The sequence below is a fragment of the Salmo salar genome, chromosome ssa27, assembly GCF_905237065.1.
Source record: "Salmo salar chromosome ssa27, Ssal_v3.1, whole genome shotgun sequence".
NCBI lineage: Eukaryota > Metazoa > Chordata > Actinopteri > Salmoniformes > Salmonidae > Salmo > Salmo salar.
The window spans coordinates 22,659,094-22,677,996 of record NC_059468.1 but is presented as its reverse complement, the minus strand read 5'-3'; the positions used below and the strand labels follow the sequence as shown (position 1 = coordinate 22,677,996).

Genomic DNA, 18,903 nt, shown 5'->3' with positions numbered 1-18,903 from the left:
AGAGGTTAGCATATCTTGGGGGTATGATATTCGTGCCTCTCTAATTTAGGTAAAAAGACAAATAATGTCCCGTTTGGAACACTGACACATAGAGCAATCAATCAGATTGGGTGGGCCTGGCTCCCCAGTTGGTGGGATTGTGCCCACCCATGCCTAAGCCCCTGCCTCAGTGAAGAGACAGTACAACACCCTCCATCTTGCTGTCTCTCTCTGTCCTCCATCTGTGTGAATTACTGAGTTCTATTTTCACCTGCTACTATTGACGCAGGCAGAAGTCAGTTGTTATATAGTCAGTACATAGCTATCACGTAGATACTACATAGTTACAACATATTTAGTACATGGTCCATAGCTGCTGGTGATTCTCTGATCCACCTCTACGAAGACTCTGTATACTTCTGGCCCTTCTTTGGACACTGTGTTAACTAAGTTCCAAATGAGCTTCAATGCCATACAACTCTCCTTCCGTGGCCTCCAACTGCTCTTAAATGTAAGTCAAACTAAATGCATGCTCTTCAACCGATCGCTGCCCGCACCTGCCCGCCCATCCAGCATCACTACTCTGGACGGTTCTGACTTAGAATATGTGGACTGCTACAAATACCTAGGTGTCTGGTTAGACTGTAAACTCTCCTTCCAGACTCACATTAAGCATCTCCAATCCCAAATTAAATCTAGAATTGGCTTCATAATTCGCAACAAAGCCTCCTTCACTCATGCTGCCAAACATACCCTCGTAAAACTGACTATCCTACCGATCCTTGACTTCGGCGATGTCATTTACAAAATAGTCTCCAACACTCTAGTCAGCAAATTGGATGCAGTCTATCACAGTGCCATCCGTTTTGTCACCAAAGCCCCATACACTACCCACCACTGTGACCTGTATGCTCTCGTTGGCTGGCCCTCGCTTCATATTTGTTGCCAAACCCACTGGCTCCAGGTCATCTATAAGTCTTTGCTAGGTAACGCCCCGCCTTATCTCAGCTCACTGGTCACCATAGCAGCACCAACCCGTAGCGCGCGCTCCAGCAGGTATATCTCACTGGTCACCCCCAAAGCCAATTCCTCCTTTGGCTGCCTTTCCTTCCAGTTCTCTGCTGCCAATGACTGGAACGAATTGCAAAATCACTGAAGCTGGAGACTCATATCTCCCTCTAACTTTGAGCACCAGCTGTCAGAGCAGCTCTCAGATCACTGCACCTGTACATAGCCCATCTGTAAATAGCCCATCCAACTACCTCATCCCCATAAAGTTTTTTTTTCTCCTTTGCATCCCAGTATCTCTACTTGCACATTCATCTTCTGCACATCTATCACTCCAGTGTTTAATTGCTAAATTAATTATTTCACTATGGCCTATTTATTGCCTTACCTCCCTTATCTTACCTCATTTGCACACGCTGTGTATATAGACTTTTCTAATGTGTTATTGAATGTATGTTTGTTTATTCCATGTGTAACTCTGTGTTGTTGTTTGTGTCGCACTGCTTTGCTTTATCTTGGCCAGGTCACAGTTGTAAATGAGAACTTGTTCTCAACTGGCCTACCTGGTTAAATAAAGGTGAAATACATTTTTTTAAATAGCTATAACAGGTACTGTACCTGTCGTGCTAACACCAGTAGAGTGATGAAGAAGATGAAGAGAGAAACAGAACCCATCGTCTTCAGATCCTTTAGAATGCCTGGCCTGAGGAAAGAGGGATGAGAGAGAAAAAGAGAGATGAAAGAACAAAAACAAAACAATGAAAGTCTTTCACCACCATAAAGTGCAACTTTCAATCAATGTAATAACTTGATCGGTCTCAGGAGTGAATCCCCTGCTCTGTTCTCTCTCGCTCTCTCTCTCTCTCTCTCTAACCATCATTCATATCAGCAAAATAAATTCCACTCTATGAAGACAAAAACCCAATATCATAGAACCTGTCAGATCCGAACAACAATTACCCCGGCAACCGAGTTCTATTCCATAGCGACAACTTTTGATTGACAGTTGAAAGGAATATCGCTTTGACAGACATTCCCTAATGACTTTGTCTGTGGCTCTGAATATTGGGCTATTATTGCACAAATAACAGTAAGGGAAGAAACAGTGTTAACAGTGTGTGTGTGTGTGTGTGTGTGTGTGTGTGTGTGTGTGTGTGTGTGTGTGTGTGTGTGTGTGTGTGTGTGTGTGTGTTTGTTTTGTGTGTGTGGGTGGGTTGGTTGGTTTCTGTGTGCTTGTGTGTGTATGTGCCTCAACCCTACACACATATGCACAGTAATTCCCTGAAGGCTGTATGTCTATGGCTTCTACCATATATATTACATCAGGGCCGAAGGAAAGGAGTATTGTGTTAATACCAAGGTTTTCATAAAAGGAAAGCTGTCTCTCTAGCCTGTTCAGTGTGTGTGCATGTGTTTGTGTGTGTACCTATCCAGTGTCTGTGTGCTGTAGAGTGCAGTACTGTATCCGTCCAGCAGGTGTGCGTGTGTCTGGAGGATGATGATGTTGTAGGTCACCACGGCAACTAGCATGACAACCATCTTCAGCTCGTAGTTGATCCTCAGGAACACAGAACATGACACCAGACCCAGGATACAACAGTAGATAAAATACTACAGAGAGAGAGAGAGAGAGAGAGAGAGAGAGAGAGAGAGAGAGAGAGAGAGAGAGAGAGAGAGAGAGAGAGAGAGAGAGAAAAGGGGGAGAGAGAGAGAAGGAGGGCGGAGAAGGAGCGTGGGAGTGAGAGAGAGAGAGAGAGAAAAGGGGGAGAGGGGAGAAAGAGAGAGCGAGAGAGAGAGAGGAGGCGGGAGAGGGTGGATGGGAGGGAGAAAGAGGAGGGGAAAGGCATGAGAAGTCAATAAAATATTTTATCCAATCTTTTGAGATGATATACAGTGCCTTCAGAAAGTGCCTTGACTTTTTCCATATTTTGTTGTGCTATAACCTGAATTTAAAATTGACTACATTTAGATTTTGTCACTGGTTCTACACACAATACCCCCAAATGTCAATGTGGAATTATGATTTTAGAAATTCTTACAAGTTCATTAATAATGAAAAGCTGAAATGTCTTGAGTCAATAAATATTCAACCTCTTTGTTATGGCAAGCCTAAATAAGTTCAGGAGTAAAAATGTGTTCAGTAAGTCACATAATAAGTTGCATTCATTCACTCCGTGTGCAATACTAGTGTTTAACATGATTTTTGAATGACTACCTCATCTCTGTACCCCACACAATAATCTGTAAGTTCCCTCAGTCGAGCAGTGAATTTCAAACACAAATTCAACCACAAAGACCAGGGAGGTTTTCCAATGCCTCGCAAAGTAGGGCACCTATTGGTAGATGGGTCGAATAAAAAAGCAGACATTAAATATCCCTTATAGCATGGTGAAGTTATTAATTACACTTTGGATGGTGTATCAATACACCCAGTCACTACAAAGATACAGGCGTCCTTCCTAAATCAGCTGCCGGAGAGGAAGGAAACCGCTCAGGGATTTCACCATGAGGCCAATGGTGACTTTAAAACAGTTACAGAGCTTAATGGCTGTGATAGGAGAAAGCTGAGGATGGATCAACAACATTGTAGTTAATCCACAATACTAACCTAAATGACAGAGTGAAAAGAAGGAAGCCTGTACAGAATACAAATATTCCAAAACATGCATAAGGCACTAATGTAAAATTGCTAAAGATGTGACTAAGAAATTTACTTTTTGTCCTGAATACAAAGAGTTATGTTTGGGGCAAATCCAACAGAACACATCACTGAGTACCACTCTTCATATTTTCAAGCATGGTGGTGGCTGCATCATGTTATGGGTATGCTTGTCATCGGCAAGGACCAGGGAGTTAAAATAAATGGAATGGAGCTAAGCACAGGCAAAATCCTAGAGGAAAACCTTGTTCAGCCTGCTTTCCAACAGACACTGAGAGACAAATTCACCTTTCAGCAGGACAATAACCTAAAACAAGGCCAAATATACACTGGAGTATATTACCAAGCCAACATTGAATATTCATGAGTGGCCTAGTTACAGTTTTGACTCAACTCCGCTTGAAAATCTATGGCAAGACTTGAAAATGGCTGTCTCGCAATTATCAACAACCAACTTGACAGAGCTTGAAGAACTTTCAAAATAATAACGTGCAATTATTGTACAATCCAGGTGTGCAAAGCTCTTAGAGACTTACTCAGAAAGACGCACAGCTGTAATCTCTGCCAAAGGTAATTCAAACATGTATTGACTCAGGGGTGTGGATACTTATGTAAATTAGATATTTCTGTATTTCATTTTAAATAAATGTGTTTTAAATAAATGTGCACTTTGTCATTATAGGTTATTCGTTGGAGATAGGTGAGAAAATGTTTATATTTAATCCATTTTGAATTCAGGCTGTAACACAACAAAATGTGAAATAAGTCAAGGGATATGAAAACTTTCTGAAGGCTCTGTAGACAGATGGAGAGAGTCAAACAATAGACTAGACTCTACTTAATGAGTCTACATTAGCAAGCCATAACAACAGTTCCTCCCAAAAATGTCCAGTCAACATTTCCCCCCCAAAACTATAATGGACATCATATATCCTGGCCTATAAAAAATGGAATATGGCTCTTTATGGGCTGAGTATCACTTCACTGAGGGAGTATTATGGTCCATTAAGGGAGAGCTGGGCCAACACAGGGCAATGGATCAGAAAAAGTTACTGAACTAGAGGAAGGAGAGTAGGGAGCGAAGGAAGGAAGGAAGGAAGGAAGGAAGGAAGGAAGGAAGGAAGGAAGGAAGGAAGGAAGGAAGGAAGGAAGGAAGGAAGGAAGGAAGGAAGGAAGGAAGGAAGGAAGGAAGGAAGGAAGGAAGGAAGGAAGGAAAGAAAGAGTCAGCTATTAAGAGGGAAGTATATAGTATAACTGAATATGTGGAGAGCAGTGAATGAGGACTAGCTATTACTGGCTGACGAGGGTAAACACCATTCATTTAGAAGATAGGAGAAATGGGTCCGGGCTATTAGCAAAGAGAGGTGTCTAAGTGAAAAAAAAAGAGAGAAAAAATAAAGGAATATTACTGATGCAGAAAATAGATGGAATTGGCTCCCAGTCAAGACTAATGGTGAAGGGAGGTGTGTGAATGAAAGCCTGAACTAGAAGTAGGGGCCACATTAAATCAGATTTTGGGGTGAGAATGGCCACAGGGGCATATGCATCAGTCGTGAAAAGTGGATAACTACAATTATTCCAAAGAAATCGGTCCACTGTATAAAGAAAAACTATTTATAAAATAGGGGAATGAGATTGAGGTGTTGGACACTATGGAGGAGGGTAATGATGTGTAAGATATTATTGTTAACTATTAGATAAAGTTGTACACAGAAGGTAAAAAATTAAAATGAAAACTGTGTATGAAAATGGACTGGATCTGTTCATTCATTGTTTCTGTTCACTTATGAGTTCCTTGAGGTGTAAAACATCAGTAATGAGCTTGTCTAAGCCCTGTTCAGCAAGGCTGTTCTCTAGTGCTGATAAACACTAAATCAATACTAAATCTCAGGAGGACAGAGTTTTTGTTTCTAACAGACAGAGATGATCTTGCCTCAGATGTAGCTAGGAGTGAGTGATTATGTAGGCTGTGTGTGAAGTGTGTGAAGCAAGGCAGGAAGACTAGGGCTGTCGCACAAGTAATTCAAATGCAATTGAGGGAAAAACACCGTTACGACACCACACCAGATGCGAGCCAGTTTCCCATGAACTTGAACTACTTTTGACTATCGATATGAAGGAGAGGAGACAAGGAGAGAAAGCCACTTTAGACTATTGAGATACTATCCAAGTCAACAACCAGGCCACTTCTAGAGCCCTCTCAGTGTCACCACGACACATTGACAGCAGCACAGTGTCTCTCGGTTCTCTGTCAGCTGTTGTAAGCCTGCTGTGAAAAAACACTGAGTAGATCAACAGTCTACACAGTCACACACAAACACAAACGGTTTGATTGTGATTGATGTAACGCAACGTTTATGATAGACAATGTAAACAAACATTACTTTTGTGCCCCTGGTTAAAGAAATATGAGTGTTGACTTAACATGATTTACAAAGGAGTGACTTTTCTACTATGAACTAATAAAAACAGAACGCTAGTGACGAACGCTAACTTAATGAAATCCAATATTGGAACCATGGAATAATCCCCAAAATTCAGACTCTTCCAGAAAGGAAAGCAAAAGCTAATTTTTCACCTGAAGTATTGTAAATATTTGAAACCCAGGTCTGACCCAGAGTAGACGTTAGTAGCGTAGCCAGACATTTGTTGGTGGGTAGGCCTGCAGATATTTGGGTGGGTGAAAAAAAGTTACAATATATACAATACCAGTCAAAAATTTGGACACACCTACTCATTCAAGGGTTTTTCTTTATTTGTTACTATTTTCTACATTGAAGAATAATAGTGAAGACATCAAAACTATGAAATAACATAAATTGAATCATATAGTAACCAAAAAGTGTTAAACAATTTAGATTAATCAAAGTAGCCACCCTTTGCCTTGATGACAACTTTGTACACTCTTGGTATTCTCTCAACCAGCTTCATGAGGAATGATTTTCCAATAGTCTTGAAGGAGTTCCCACATATGCTGAGAACTTACTGTTTTTTCAGTTTTTCTTCACTCCGTGGACCAACTCATCCCAAACCATCTCAATTTGGTTGAGGTCGGTGATTGTGGAGGCCTGGTCATCTGACGCAGCACTCCATCACTCTCCTTCTTGGTCAAATAGCCCTTACACAGTGTGTTTTGGGTTATTGTCCTGTTGAAAAACAAATGATAGTCCCACTAAGCGCAAACCAGATGGGATGGAGTATCACTGCAGAATGCTGTGGTAGCCATGCTGGTTAAGTGGGCCATGAATTCTAAATAAATCACCAACAGTGTCACCAGCAAAGTACCCCCACACTATCACACCTCCTTCATGCTTCACGGTGGGAACCATACATGCGGAGATCATCCGTTCACCTCCTTCTCGTCTCACAAAGACACGGCGGTTGTAACCAAAAATCGCAAATTTGGACAGATTTCCAGACCAAAGGACAGATTTCCACCGGTCTTATGCCCATTGATCGTGTTTCTTGGCCCAAGCAAGTCTCTTCTTCTTATTGGTGTCCTTTAGTAGTGGTTTCTTTGCAGCAATTTGACCATGGCCTGATTCATGCAGTCTCCTCTGAACAATTGATGTTGAGATGTGTCTGTTACTTGAACTCTGTGAAGCATGTATTTGGGCTGCAATCTGAGGTGCAGTTAACTCTAATGAACTTATCCTCTGCAGCATAAGTAACTCTGGGTCTTCCTTTCCTGTGGCGGCCCTCACGAGAGCCAGTTTCATCATAGCGCTACATGGTTTTTGCGACTGCACTTGAAGAAACTTTACAAGTTCTTGAAATGTTCAGTATTAACTGACCTTCATGTCTTAAAGTAACGTATGTTTCTCTTTGCTTATTTGAGCTGTTCTTGCCACAAAATGGACTTGGTCTTTTACCAAATAAGGCTATCTTCTGTATACCACCCCTACCTTGTCACAACACAACTGATTGGCTCAAAAGCATTAAGATGGAAAGAAATTCCACAAATGACTTTTATCAAGGTACACCTGTTAATTGAAATGCATTCCAGGTGACTACCTCTTGAAGCTGGTTGAGAGAATGCCAAGTGTGCAAAGCTGTCATCAAGGCAAAGGGTGGCTACTTTGAAGAATCTAAAATATAAAATATATTTTGATTGTTTAACACTTTTTTTGGTGACTGGATGATTCCATATGTGTTATTTCAAGAAAAACCCTGGAATGAGTAGGTGTGTCCAAACTTTTGACTGGTTCTGCATTTTTTAGGGGAGGAAACAGCTAATCTCATGCTATTCTACACATTTTGCCATGAGGCAGAGAGAACATATTGCATTTTTAAGCTAATTAAAGTTAAAATATAGGTGTGTTTACTGTGATAAAGGCACTGGATTATGAGCTGTCTTGTTTGCTAAATGAACAAATGAAGCAGGCAGTGGCATGGTGCATATAGCCATAGAAGCACAGTGACATATCCCACTGGGCACAGACATCAATTCAAATCAAATCAAACTGTATGTGTTACAATGCGCCGAATACGACAGGTGTAAACCTTACCGTGAAATGCTTACTTACAAACACTGAACCAACAATCAGGTTCAAGAAATAGAGTTAAGAAAAGATTTACTAAATAAACTAAAGTAAAAAAGAAAAGAAAACATATCACAATAAAATAACAATACCGAGGCTATATTCAGGGAGTACCGGTACCGAATCAATGTGCGGGGGTACAGGTTTGTCAAGGTAATTTGTACATGTAGGTAGGAGTAAAGTGACTATGCATAAATAATAAACAGCGAGTAGCAGCAGTGTAAAAACAAAGGGAGAGGGTGTCAATGTAAATAGTCCGGGTGGCTATTTAATTAATTGTCCAGCAGTCTTGCAGTTTGGGGGTAGAAGCTGTTAAGGAGCCTTTGGACCTAGACTTGGCGCTCAGGTACCGCTTGTTGTGCTGTAGCAGAGGGAACAATCTATGACTAGGGTGACTGGAGTCTTTGACATTTTTTGGGGCCTTCCTCTGACGCCTAGTATATCTTGTTAATAAGCTATATTTTTAGCACGTAGGTTAGGACATCCACTTTGTGCATAACACAAGTAATTTTTCTAACAATTGTTTACAGACAGATTATTTTTTTTCGACGCGTTCTGTCTCCTAGAGATGAACGTACTTTGGTGCGAAAAGTGCAAATCCATCCCAGAACAACAGCAAAGGAACTTGTGAAGATGCAAACGTATCTATATGCACAGTAAAACGAGTCCTACATCGACATAACCTGAAAGGCCGCTCAGCAAGGAAGAAGCCACTGCTCCAAAACCTCCATAAAAAAGCCAGACTATGGTTTGCAACAGCAACAAAGATCATACTTTTTGGAGAAATGTCCTCTGGTCTGATGAAACAAAAATAGAACTGTTTGGCCATAATGACCATCATTATGTTTGGAGGAAAAAGGGGGAGGCTTGCAAGCCAAAGAACACCATCCCAACTCTGAAGCACAGAGGTGGCAGCATCATGTTGTGGGGGTGCTTTGCTGTTGTGGATATATTGAAGCAACATCTCAAGACATCAGTCAGGAAGTTAAAGCTTGGTCGCAAATGGGTCTTCCAAATGGACAATGACCCCAAGCATACATCCAAAGTTGTTGCAAAATGGCTTAAGGACAACAAAGTCGAGGTATTGGAGTGGCCATCACAAAGCCCTGACCTCAATCCTATAGAAAGTTTGTGGGCGGAACTGAAAAAGCATGTGCGAGCAAGAAGGCCTACAAACCTGACTCTGTTACACCAGCTCTGTCAGAAGGAATGGGACAAAATTCACCCAACTTATTGTGGGAAGCTTGTGGAAGGCTACCCGAAACGTTTGACCCAAGTTAAACAATTTAAAGGCAATGCTACCAAATACTAATTGAGTGTATGTAAACTTCTGACCCACTGGGAATGTGATGAAAGAAATAAAAGCTGAAAGAAATAATTCTCTACTATTATTCTATTATTATTCTGTACAGCTGTAATCAGACAGCAAAACATTTTCCTCTATCACAGTTATATACATCCTACTTAAGACACTCCCTCTCTCCAATCCTTACAGTTTATGCCCAACAGGAAGAAGGTAACCAGATACGAAACCCTGATTACTCCCTTAAGGGGAACTGACCTCACCCCTCACCTCCTGACCTCAACCCCTCCTTCACCTAATCCACAGCTATCCATCTGTCTTCCCTATATCAACACGTCGCTCTCCTCTCCTCCATCAAACACATTCCAAAGCCTTCTGGCTTTCTACAGACTCTTTCTATTCAAAGCTTCTTCTCTATAATTTATTTAATATCTCAATGTTCAAAGTTTAGCCGATTCCAACAGGATGCTCTTAATGGTGCAGCTGTAGAACTTTTTGGGGATCTGGGGACCCATGCCAAGGTCTGTAATACCAACTTGTTTCAAGCAGACCCCCATAGTCCCTGTGCCCAAGAACACCAAGGTAACCTGCCTAAATGACTTTCACCCCTTAGAATGCACATCTATAGCCATGAAAGGTTTTGAAAGGCTGGTCATGGCTCACATCAACACCATCATCCCAGACACCCTGGACCCATTCCAATTCACATACCGCCCCAACAGATCCACAGATCAAAATCAAATCAAATCAAGATGATGCAACCTCTATTGCACTCCATACTACCCTCACCCACCTGGACAAAAGGAATACCCATGTAAGAATGCTGTTCATTGATTACAGCGCAGCATTCAACACCATAGTCCCCTCCGAACTCATCATCAAACTCGGGACCCTGGGACTGACCACCTCCCTCTGCAACCGGATCCTGGACTTCCTGACGGGCCTCCCCCAAGCGGTGAGGGTAGGCAACAACACATCCGCCACACTGAGCATGAACACGGGGGCCCCTCAGGGGTGTGTGCTTGGTCCTCTCCTATAATCCCTGTTCACCCACGACTGCACAACTCCAACACCATCATACATTTTCCCCCCTTATTTTACCAGGTAAGTTGATTGAGGACACATTCTAATTTTCAGCAACAACTTGGGGAATAGTTACAGGGGAGCGCATGACTCCAACACCATCATCAAATTTGCTGACGACACAACAGTACTGGTACTCCCTGTATATAGCCACGTTATTTTTATATTTCTATAACTATGCATGGTGGGAAAAGGAGCCGAAAGTAAGCATTTCACTGTTAGTCTACACCTGTTGTTTACGAAGCATGTGACAAATGATATTTGATTGATAAGTAAAGAGCATACATTTTTTTAACACATTTTCCAGTTTGATTGGATGGGCTTGGCTTCCCTGTGGGTGGCCCACCTGTGCCTACAAGGCTGGTAGATGTACTCACAGGTAAGTAGAATTTATTTCCATCCGTGAGGTGGGCGTGGCTGTGGGAGCTGAGAATGCTGTCATTGGTCTGGTTCATGGAAGGGGGTGTGGTCAAAACCTCATCTTCCAGGAAGAACTGGAAAGAGGTTTAGAAGAGAGAGAGGAGAAGACAAGTTAGACTTTAGCCCTACTAGGCTGTATTCCAGTGTGATCTACCAGTGGAATGACATTCATTACATTGCAAGTACCATTTTGATGGCTATAACGGAAGACTCGCCTGCCAGTTTTGCCTGGCACATCCTCTACACTCATGCACACACACACACACTTACACACACACACACACACACACACACACACACACACACACACACACACACACACACACACACACACACACACACACACACACACCATGTTGAACACAGCCATGACCAGTATAAGAGCGGTGGTTGTCATGGTGAGGACCAATCGGAGCCAGGGTTTGTTGGCGATGATGATGCGTGAGGAAGTAGGGAGCCAGGGGAGAGAGCACCACGATCCTTTACCTCCCTGCTGAGAGAGACAGAGAGAGAGAGAGGGAGGAAGGAAGGAAGGAAGGAAGAAAGGGAGGGAGAGAGGGGACAGAGAGACAAGCAGGTGACAGATAAAATGACAGTGGGACAGGGAAAAGAGATCAGAATAGTGAGTAAAATCTTAAATAGAGAGAGAGAAAGAGAGAGAGACCAGAGACAGAGAGACCAGAGACAGAGAAACAGAGAAAGAGAGAGAGACCAGAGACAGAGAGACCAGAGACAGAGAAAGAGAGAGAGAGAGAGACCAGAGACAGAGAAAGAGAGAGAGAGAGACCAGAGACAGAGAGACCAGAGACAGAGAAAGAGAGAGAGAGAAATAGAGAGACCAGAGACAGAGAGACCAGAGAAAGAGAGACCAGAGAAAGAGAGAGAAGGCAAGGGACAGTCCTGTATTGCCATAGTGCAACGGGAGAAGCCATGAAATTGAAGACTATGGGGGACAAGAACAAGAACAAACAACAGCTGCAGCAACAGATCTTAAAGAATGCCAGTGCAATGGATAGCTACCGTTTTACGGGCTTCTGACCAACTCTGCAATTTTATGGGGCTTTTTTGTTGGCTGATCTTAATTGTACTTAATGTTTCTGCCATCGTTTCCTATGACTGAAAAGAGCTTCTGGACATCAGAAGAGTGACCACTAACCTCGATTTGGATGAAGATTTCTACTTTACAATTACATAAATCCTATCAACGGGACGTGAAGAACTGCAATATCCTATGATTCTCGGAGTTGTGGCTGAATAAGGACATGGATAATATGCATCGGCAAGACAGGACGGCAGCGTCGGGTAAGCTCAAGGTGGGAGGTTCTGCTCGCCGGAGTTAGAATAGCTTATAATAAGCTGTAAATTATACTATTTACCAAAAGAGTTTTCATCTATATTTTTCGTAGCTGTCTATTTACCATCACAAACTGATGCTGTCACTAAGACCGCACTCCACGCAATGAGCTGTATAGGGCCATAAGCAAACAAGAAAATGCTTATCCAGAGGCGTTGCTCCTAGTGGTCGGTGATATTAATGCAGGAAAACTCAAGATCGTCTTTATTCCACACACAGAAACACATACAAAGCTCTCCCTGGCCCTCCATTTGGCAAATATGACCATAAAAGGCTCTACATGGTCAATCCGATGTCTGCAGCGGCCACACAGCCTTTACTACAATATGGCTTCTGCAGAAGTCATGGCATTCATACTTCTTGTGCTTCGCATAGCAGAGCAGACCTGTTGTGAAGGAAGTTGTCAAGGAAGTGAGTTCGTGTTTATACAGCCACCATCAACCGTCAACCAAACATGTCAATGCAGAGCTATACGGAGCACTCCGCATTGTTACAACATTTTTGAGACACACGGCGATGCGTCACAGCCTCAATACGGAGCCTCCGACCACATTTTTGGATCAAGCATAAATTGCCTTTAACTCTATCCTCCTGATTCCTGCTTACACGCAAAAACTCAAACAGTACCAGTGACGCGCTGAATACAGAAGTGGTCCGATGAAGAGGAAGCTAAGCTACAGGACTGTTTCGCTAGTACAGACTGGAATATGTTCCGGGATTCATCCGATGACATTAATGAGTTTACCACATCAATCACCAGCTTCATTAATAAGTGCATTGATGATGTCGTCTCCATAGTGACGGTATGTACATATCCCAACCAGAAGCCATGGATTACAGGCAACATCTGCACTGAGCTAAAGGCTAGAGCTGCCGCTTTCAAGGAGCGGGACACTTATCTGGATGCTTCTAAGAAATCCCGCTACCACCTCCAATGAAACTACTACTACGCCGGCTCTGAGGATGTGGCAGGGCTTACAAACTATCATTGAAGCTGATTACGTTCTCTGTAGCTGTTGTAAGACCTGTAGCTCTTTCCTGCAGTCAATTACCAAAAGTGCCCTCTTTGGCCTCATGGGTGGAATGAATTATTCAAATTATGAAAATCCGGTGTTTCTGTCAAACACTTTTGTTATATTTCAGTCTTATGAGATGTATATAAAGTGTAATATTGGAATGCAACCTCAAAATGTTATGCATTTCAACTGTATAGCCGACATGGTACAGTTGTCTTCCTTTTTGTGGTAGGGAAATAAAGTACTTTTGTTTCAAAGTAGATTTGTTTAAGACTACTAATAATCACTCTGTGTGACCCTGATTTAGCCCATGCAGTAAAAGGATAAACAGGTTAACATTCACAAGACCACAGGGCCAGACGAATTACAGCTGGCAAGTGTTGTCACTGACATTTTCAACCTCTCCCTGACCAAGTCTGTAATACCTACATGCTCAAGCAGACCACCATAGTCCCTGTGCCCAAAAACGCTATGATAACCTGTATAAATGACTATCGCCTCATAGCACTCACATCTGTAGCCAAGAAGTGCTTTGAAAGGCTGGTCATGGCTCACATTAACACCATCATCCCAGACACCCTGGATCCACTCCAATTTGCATACCACCCCTACATATCCACAGATGACACAATCTCTATTGCACTCCACACTGCCCTCTCCTACTTGGACAAGAGGAACACCTATGTGAGAATGCTGTTCATTGACTACAGCTCAGCGTTAAACACCATAGTGCCCTCCAAGCTCATCATTAAGCTAAGGACCCTGGGACTGAACACTTCCCTCTGGAACTGGATCCTGGACTTCCTGATGGGCCGCCCCCCCCAGGTGGTAAAGGTAGGCAGCAACGCATCTACCACGTTGACCCTCAAACCCAGGGGACCCTCAGGGGTGAGTGCTTAGTACCCTCCTGTTCACCCACGACTCCCAACACCATCATACATTTTTACCCCCTTATTTAACCAGGTAAGTTGACTGAGGACACATTCTCATTTTCAGCAACAACCTGGGGAATAGTTACAGGGGAGCAGGAGGGGATGAATGAGCCAATTGGAAGCTGGGGATGATTAGGTTGCCATGATGGTATGAGGGCCAGATTGTGAATGTAGCCAGGACACCGGGGTTAACACTCCTACTCTTACAATAAGTGCCATGGGATCTTTAATGACCACAGAGAGTCAGGACACCCATTTAACATCCCATCCGAAAGACAGCACCTTACACAGGGCAATGTCCCAATCACTGGCCTGGGACATTGGGATATATATTTTTTTGGATGAGAGAAAGAAGGGCCTCCTACTGGCCCTCCAACACCACTTCCAGCAGCATCTGGTCTCCCATCCAGGGACCAACCAGGACCAACCCTGCTTAGCTTCAGAGGAAAGCCAGCATTGGATGCAGGGTGGTATGCTGCTGATGACAGAAAGGTGGTAGGCCTGATCACCAACGACGATGAGACAGCCTATAGGGAGGAGGTCATAGAGACCTGGCAGGGTGGTGCCAGGACAACTACCTCTCCCTCAACGTCAGCAAGACAAAGGAGCTGACCGTGGACTACGGGAAACGGAGGGCTGAGCACGCCCCCCTTCACATCAACAGGGCTGTAGTGGAGCGGGTCGAGAGCTTCAAGTTCATCTGTGTCCACATCGCTAAGGATCTATCATGGTCCACACACATAAACACAATCGTGAAGAGTCAACTCTTTTCTCTGTATATATCAATTATGTCGCTCTTGCTGCTGGTGATTCTCTGATCCGCCTCTACGCAGACGACACCAATCTGTATACATCTTGCCTTTCTTTGGACACTGTGTTAACAAACTTCCAAATGAGCTTCAGTGCCATACAACTCTCCTTCCGTGGCCTCCAAATGCTCTTAAATGCTAGAAAAACGAAATGCATGCTCTTCAACCGATCACTGCCCGCACCCGCCCGCCCGACTAGCATCACTACTCTGGACGGTTCTGACTTAGAATATGTGGACAACTATAAAAACCTAGGTGTCTGGCTAGACTGTAAACTCTCCTTCCAGACTCATATTAAGCACCTCCAATCCAAAACTAAATCTAGAATCGGCTTCCTATTTCACAACAAAGCATCCTTCACTCATGCTGCCAAACATACCCTCGTAAAACTGACTATCCTACCGATCCTTGACTTCAGCGATGTCAATTACAAAATAGCCTCCAACACTCTACTCAGCAAACTAGATGTAGTCCATCACAGTGCCATCCGTTTTGTCACCAAAGCCCCATATATTACCCACCACTGCAACCTGTTGGCTGGTCCTTGCTACATATTCGTCACCAAACCCACTGGCTCCAGGTCATCTATAAGTCTTTGCTAGGTAAAGCTCCGCCTTATCTCAGCTCCCTGGTCACCATAGCAACACCCACCCGTAGCACTCGCTCCAGCAGGTATATCTCACTGGTCACCCCCAAAGTCAACACCTCGTTTGGCCGCCTTTCCTTCCAGTTCTCTGCTGCCAATGACTGGAACGAATTGCAAAAATCACTGAAGTTGGAGACTTATATCTCCCTCACTAACTTTAAGTACCAGCTGTCAGAGCAGCTTACCGATCGCTGCAGCTGTACCCAGCCCATCTGTAAATAGTCCATCCAACCAACTACCTACCTCATCCCATATTTGTTTTTGTTTTTCTGCTCTTTTGCACACCAGTATTTCTACTTGCACATCCTCATCTGCACATTTATCACTCCAGTGTTAATTGCTAAATTGTAATTACTTTGCCACTATGGCCTATTTATTGCCTTACCTCCTTACTTAATTTACACACACTGTATACAGATTTTTCTATTGTGTTATTGACTGTACGTTTGTTTATCCCATGTGTAACTCTGTGTTGTTGTTTTTGTCGCACTGCTTTGCTTAATCTTGGCCAGGTCGCAGTTGTAAATGAGAACTTGTTCTCAACTGGCCTACCTGGTTAAATAAAGGTGAAATAAAATTAAAAGAGGGCACGACAATGCCTCTACCCCCTCAGGAGGCTGAAAAGATTTGGCATGGGCCCTCAGATCCTCAAAAAGTTCTATAGCTGCACCATTGAGAGCATCTTGACTGGTTTCTTCACCACTTGGTATGGAAACTGCTTGGCATGCAACCGCAAGGCGATACAGAAGGTAGTGCATACAACCCAGTACATCACTGGGGCCGGGCTCCCTGCCATCCAGGACCTCTATACAAGGCGGTGTCAGAGGAACGCCCTAAAAATTGCCAAAGACTGCAGCCACCCTAGTTATAGACTGTTCTCTCTGCTACCGCACGGCAAGCGGTACTGGAGCACCAAGTCTGGAACCAACAGGACCCTGAACAGATTCTACCCCCAAGCCATAAGACTGGTAAATAATTAGTTAAATAGTTAACCAATAGCTGCCCAGACTATCTGCATTGACCCTTTTTGCACTAACTTTAACTCATCACATACTCTGCTGCTACTGTTTATTATCTGTTACTTTATCCCAACCTATATGTACATATCTACCTCAGTTACCTCGTACCCCTGCACATCGACTCGGTACTGGTACCCCGTGTATAGAGCCAAGTTATCGTTACTCATTGTGGATTTATTATTACATGTTATTACTTTTCTATTATTTCTCTATTTTCTTTCTCTCTGCATTGTTGGGGAAGGGAGCGTATGTAAGCGTTTCAATGTTAATCATAATCATTTGTAATTCAACCATTGAAAACAGTTTGGCTTGTTTGCAGTCTTGAGCACTATCCCATGTCCTTCCATCAGTCTTTTGTTCTGTCTTTCTGTCTATACTGTTTTTACTACCAATCACAGGATCTGGGTTGGCTCAGATGCAGTATACAGAGACACTCTGAGACATCACAAATGGTTTAAGGAGAAATCTCAAGGTAGAACACCATGCAGGGACCAGGGACACACAGACTGTGTTGTATAATAATGAGTCCCAGACTACTGTCTTTCAAGCTCCATCACTCCTCCACTGTCTGGTCTCAGGTTAAAGTCTTCAGAGAGGATGAGAAAAGTGTTTATAGGTTCTTTGTTATTTCTTTACTTTCTAGTCTTTCTTATCGTCTCATCTCATCTCACCCTGCTGTTGTAAGGACACAGCTAATGCAGTGTGTGTGTGTGTGTCTTGTGTGTGTGTGTGTGTCTTGTCGTTTAAAACCCAATGTTCCAGGCTGAATACAGCCTGTCTTTGAAGCAAACACGCACACCACACACACACACACACACACACACACACACACACACACACACACACACACACACACACACACACACACACACACACACACACACACACACACACACACACACACACACACACACACACACACACACACACACACACACACACACACTGTCTCATTTGTAAATGGTGTTCTCTGTTCTCCTGTGCTTGTGTGACAGACACAGCTGTTGCAATCTGAGAATCCATATCCTGATAAATGAATGATAGGGTGTGACTGCAATACCATGCAGATTTAATCAAATATACACTGTAAGCCTTCTCCATAGTTTCTCTCTCTCTATCTTCCTGTCTCTTTCTCTCTCTATCTTCCTGTTTCTTTCTCTCTCTAGCTTCCTGTCTCTTTCTCTCTCTATCTTCCTGTCTCTTTCCCTTCTCTATCTTCCTGTTTCTTTCTCTCTCTAGCTTCCTGTCTCTCTCTCTCTCTATCTTCCTGTCTCCTTCTCTCTCTATCTTCCTGTCTCTTTCTCTCTCTATCTTCCTGTTTCTTTCTCTCTCTATCTTCCTGTCTCTTTCTCTCTCTATCTTCCTGTCTCTTTCTCTCTCTATCTTCCTGTCTCTTTCTCTCTCTAGCTTCCTGTCTCTCTCTCTCTCTATCTTCCTGTCTCCTTCTCTATCTATCTTCCTGTCTCTTTCTCTCTCTATCTTCCTGTCTCTTTCTCTCTCTATCTTCCTGTTTCTTTCTCTCTCTATCTTCCTGTCTCTCTCTCTATCTTCCTGTCTCTTTCTCTCTCTATCTTCCTGTCTCTTCTCTCTCTATCTTCCTGTCTCTTTCTCTCTCTATCTTCCTGTCTCTTTCTCTCTCTATCTTCCTGTCTCTTTCTCTCTCTATCTTCCTGTCTCTTTCTCTCTCTATCTTCCTGTCTCTTTCTATCTTCCTGTTTCTTTCTCTCTATCTTCCTGTCTCCTTCTCTCTCTATCTTCCTATCTTTTTCTCTCTCTATCTTCCTGTCTCTTTCTCTCTCTATCTTCCTGTCTCTTTCTCTATCTTCCTGTCTCTTTCTCTATCTTCCTGTTTCTTTCTCTCTATTTTCCTGTCTCCTTCTCTCTCTATCTTCCTGTCTCCTTCTCTCTCTATCTTCCTGTCTCTTTCTCTCTCTATCTTCCTGTCTCTTTCTCTCTCTATCTTCCTGTCTCTTTCTCTCTCTATCTTCCTGTTTCTTTCTCTATCTTCCTGTTTCTTTCTCTCTCCATCTTCCTGTCTCTTTCCCTTCTCTATCTTCCTGTTTCTTTCTCTCTCTATCTTCCTGTCTCTTTCCCTTCTCTATCTTCCTATCTCTTTCTCTCTCTATCTTCCTGT

The 18,903-nt window shown here is 43.1% G+C and overlaps 1 protein-coding gene across 3 annotated transcripts in view; it reads right to left on the bottom strand.

Annotated features, from left to right (window-relative positions):
• The window catches only part of LOC106588693 (adenylate cyclase type 2), a 131,848-nt gene that overhangs the window by 15,125 nt on the left and 97,820 nt on the right, over positions 1 to 18,903 (bottom strand). For 2 of the 3 annotated variants that reach the window (XM_014177944.2, XM_045709583.1), the window contains exons 16-19: positions 11,346 to 11,486; positions 10,951 to 11,067; positions 2,414 to 2,598; positions 1,606 to 1,690 (exon numbers count right to left, since the gene is read on the bottom strand). In XM_014177944.2, coding sequence (XP_014033419.1) covers positions 1,606 to 1,690; positions 2,414 to 2,598; positions 10,951 to 11,067; positions 11,346 to 11,486 — 528 coding nt within the window. The remainder of the gene's footprint in view (positions 1 to 1,605; positions 1,691 to 2,413; positions 2,599 to 10,950; positions 11,068 to 11,345; positions 11,487 to 18,903) is intronic. The other variant, XM_045709582.1, reaches the window with a different exon arrangement.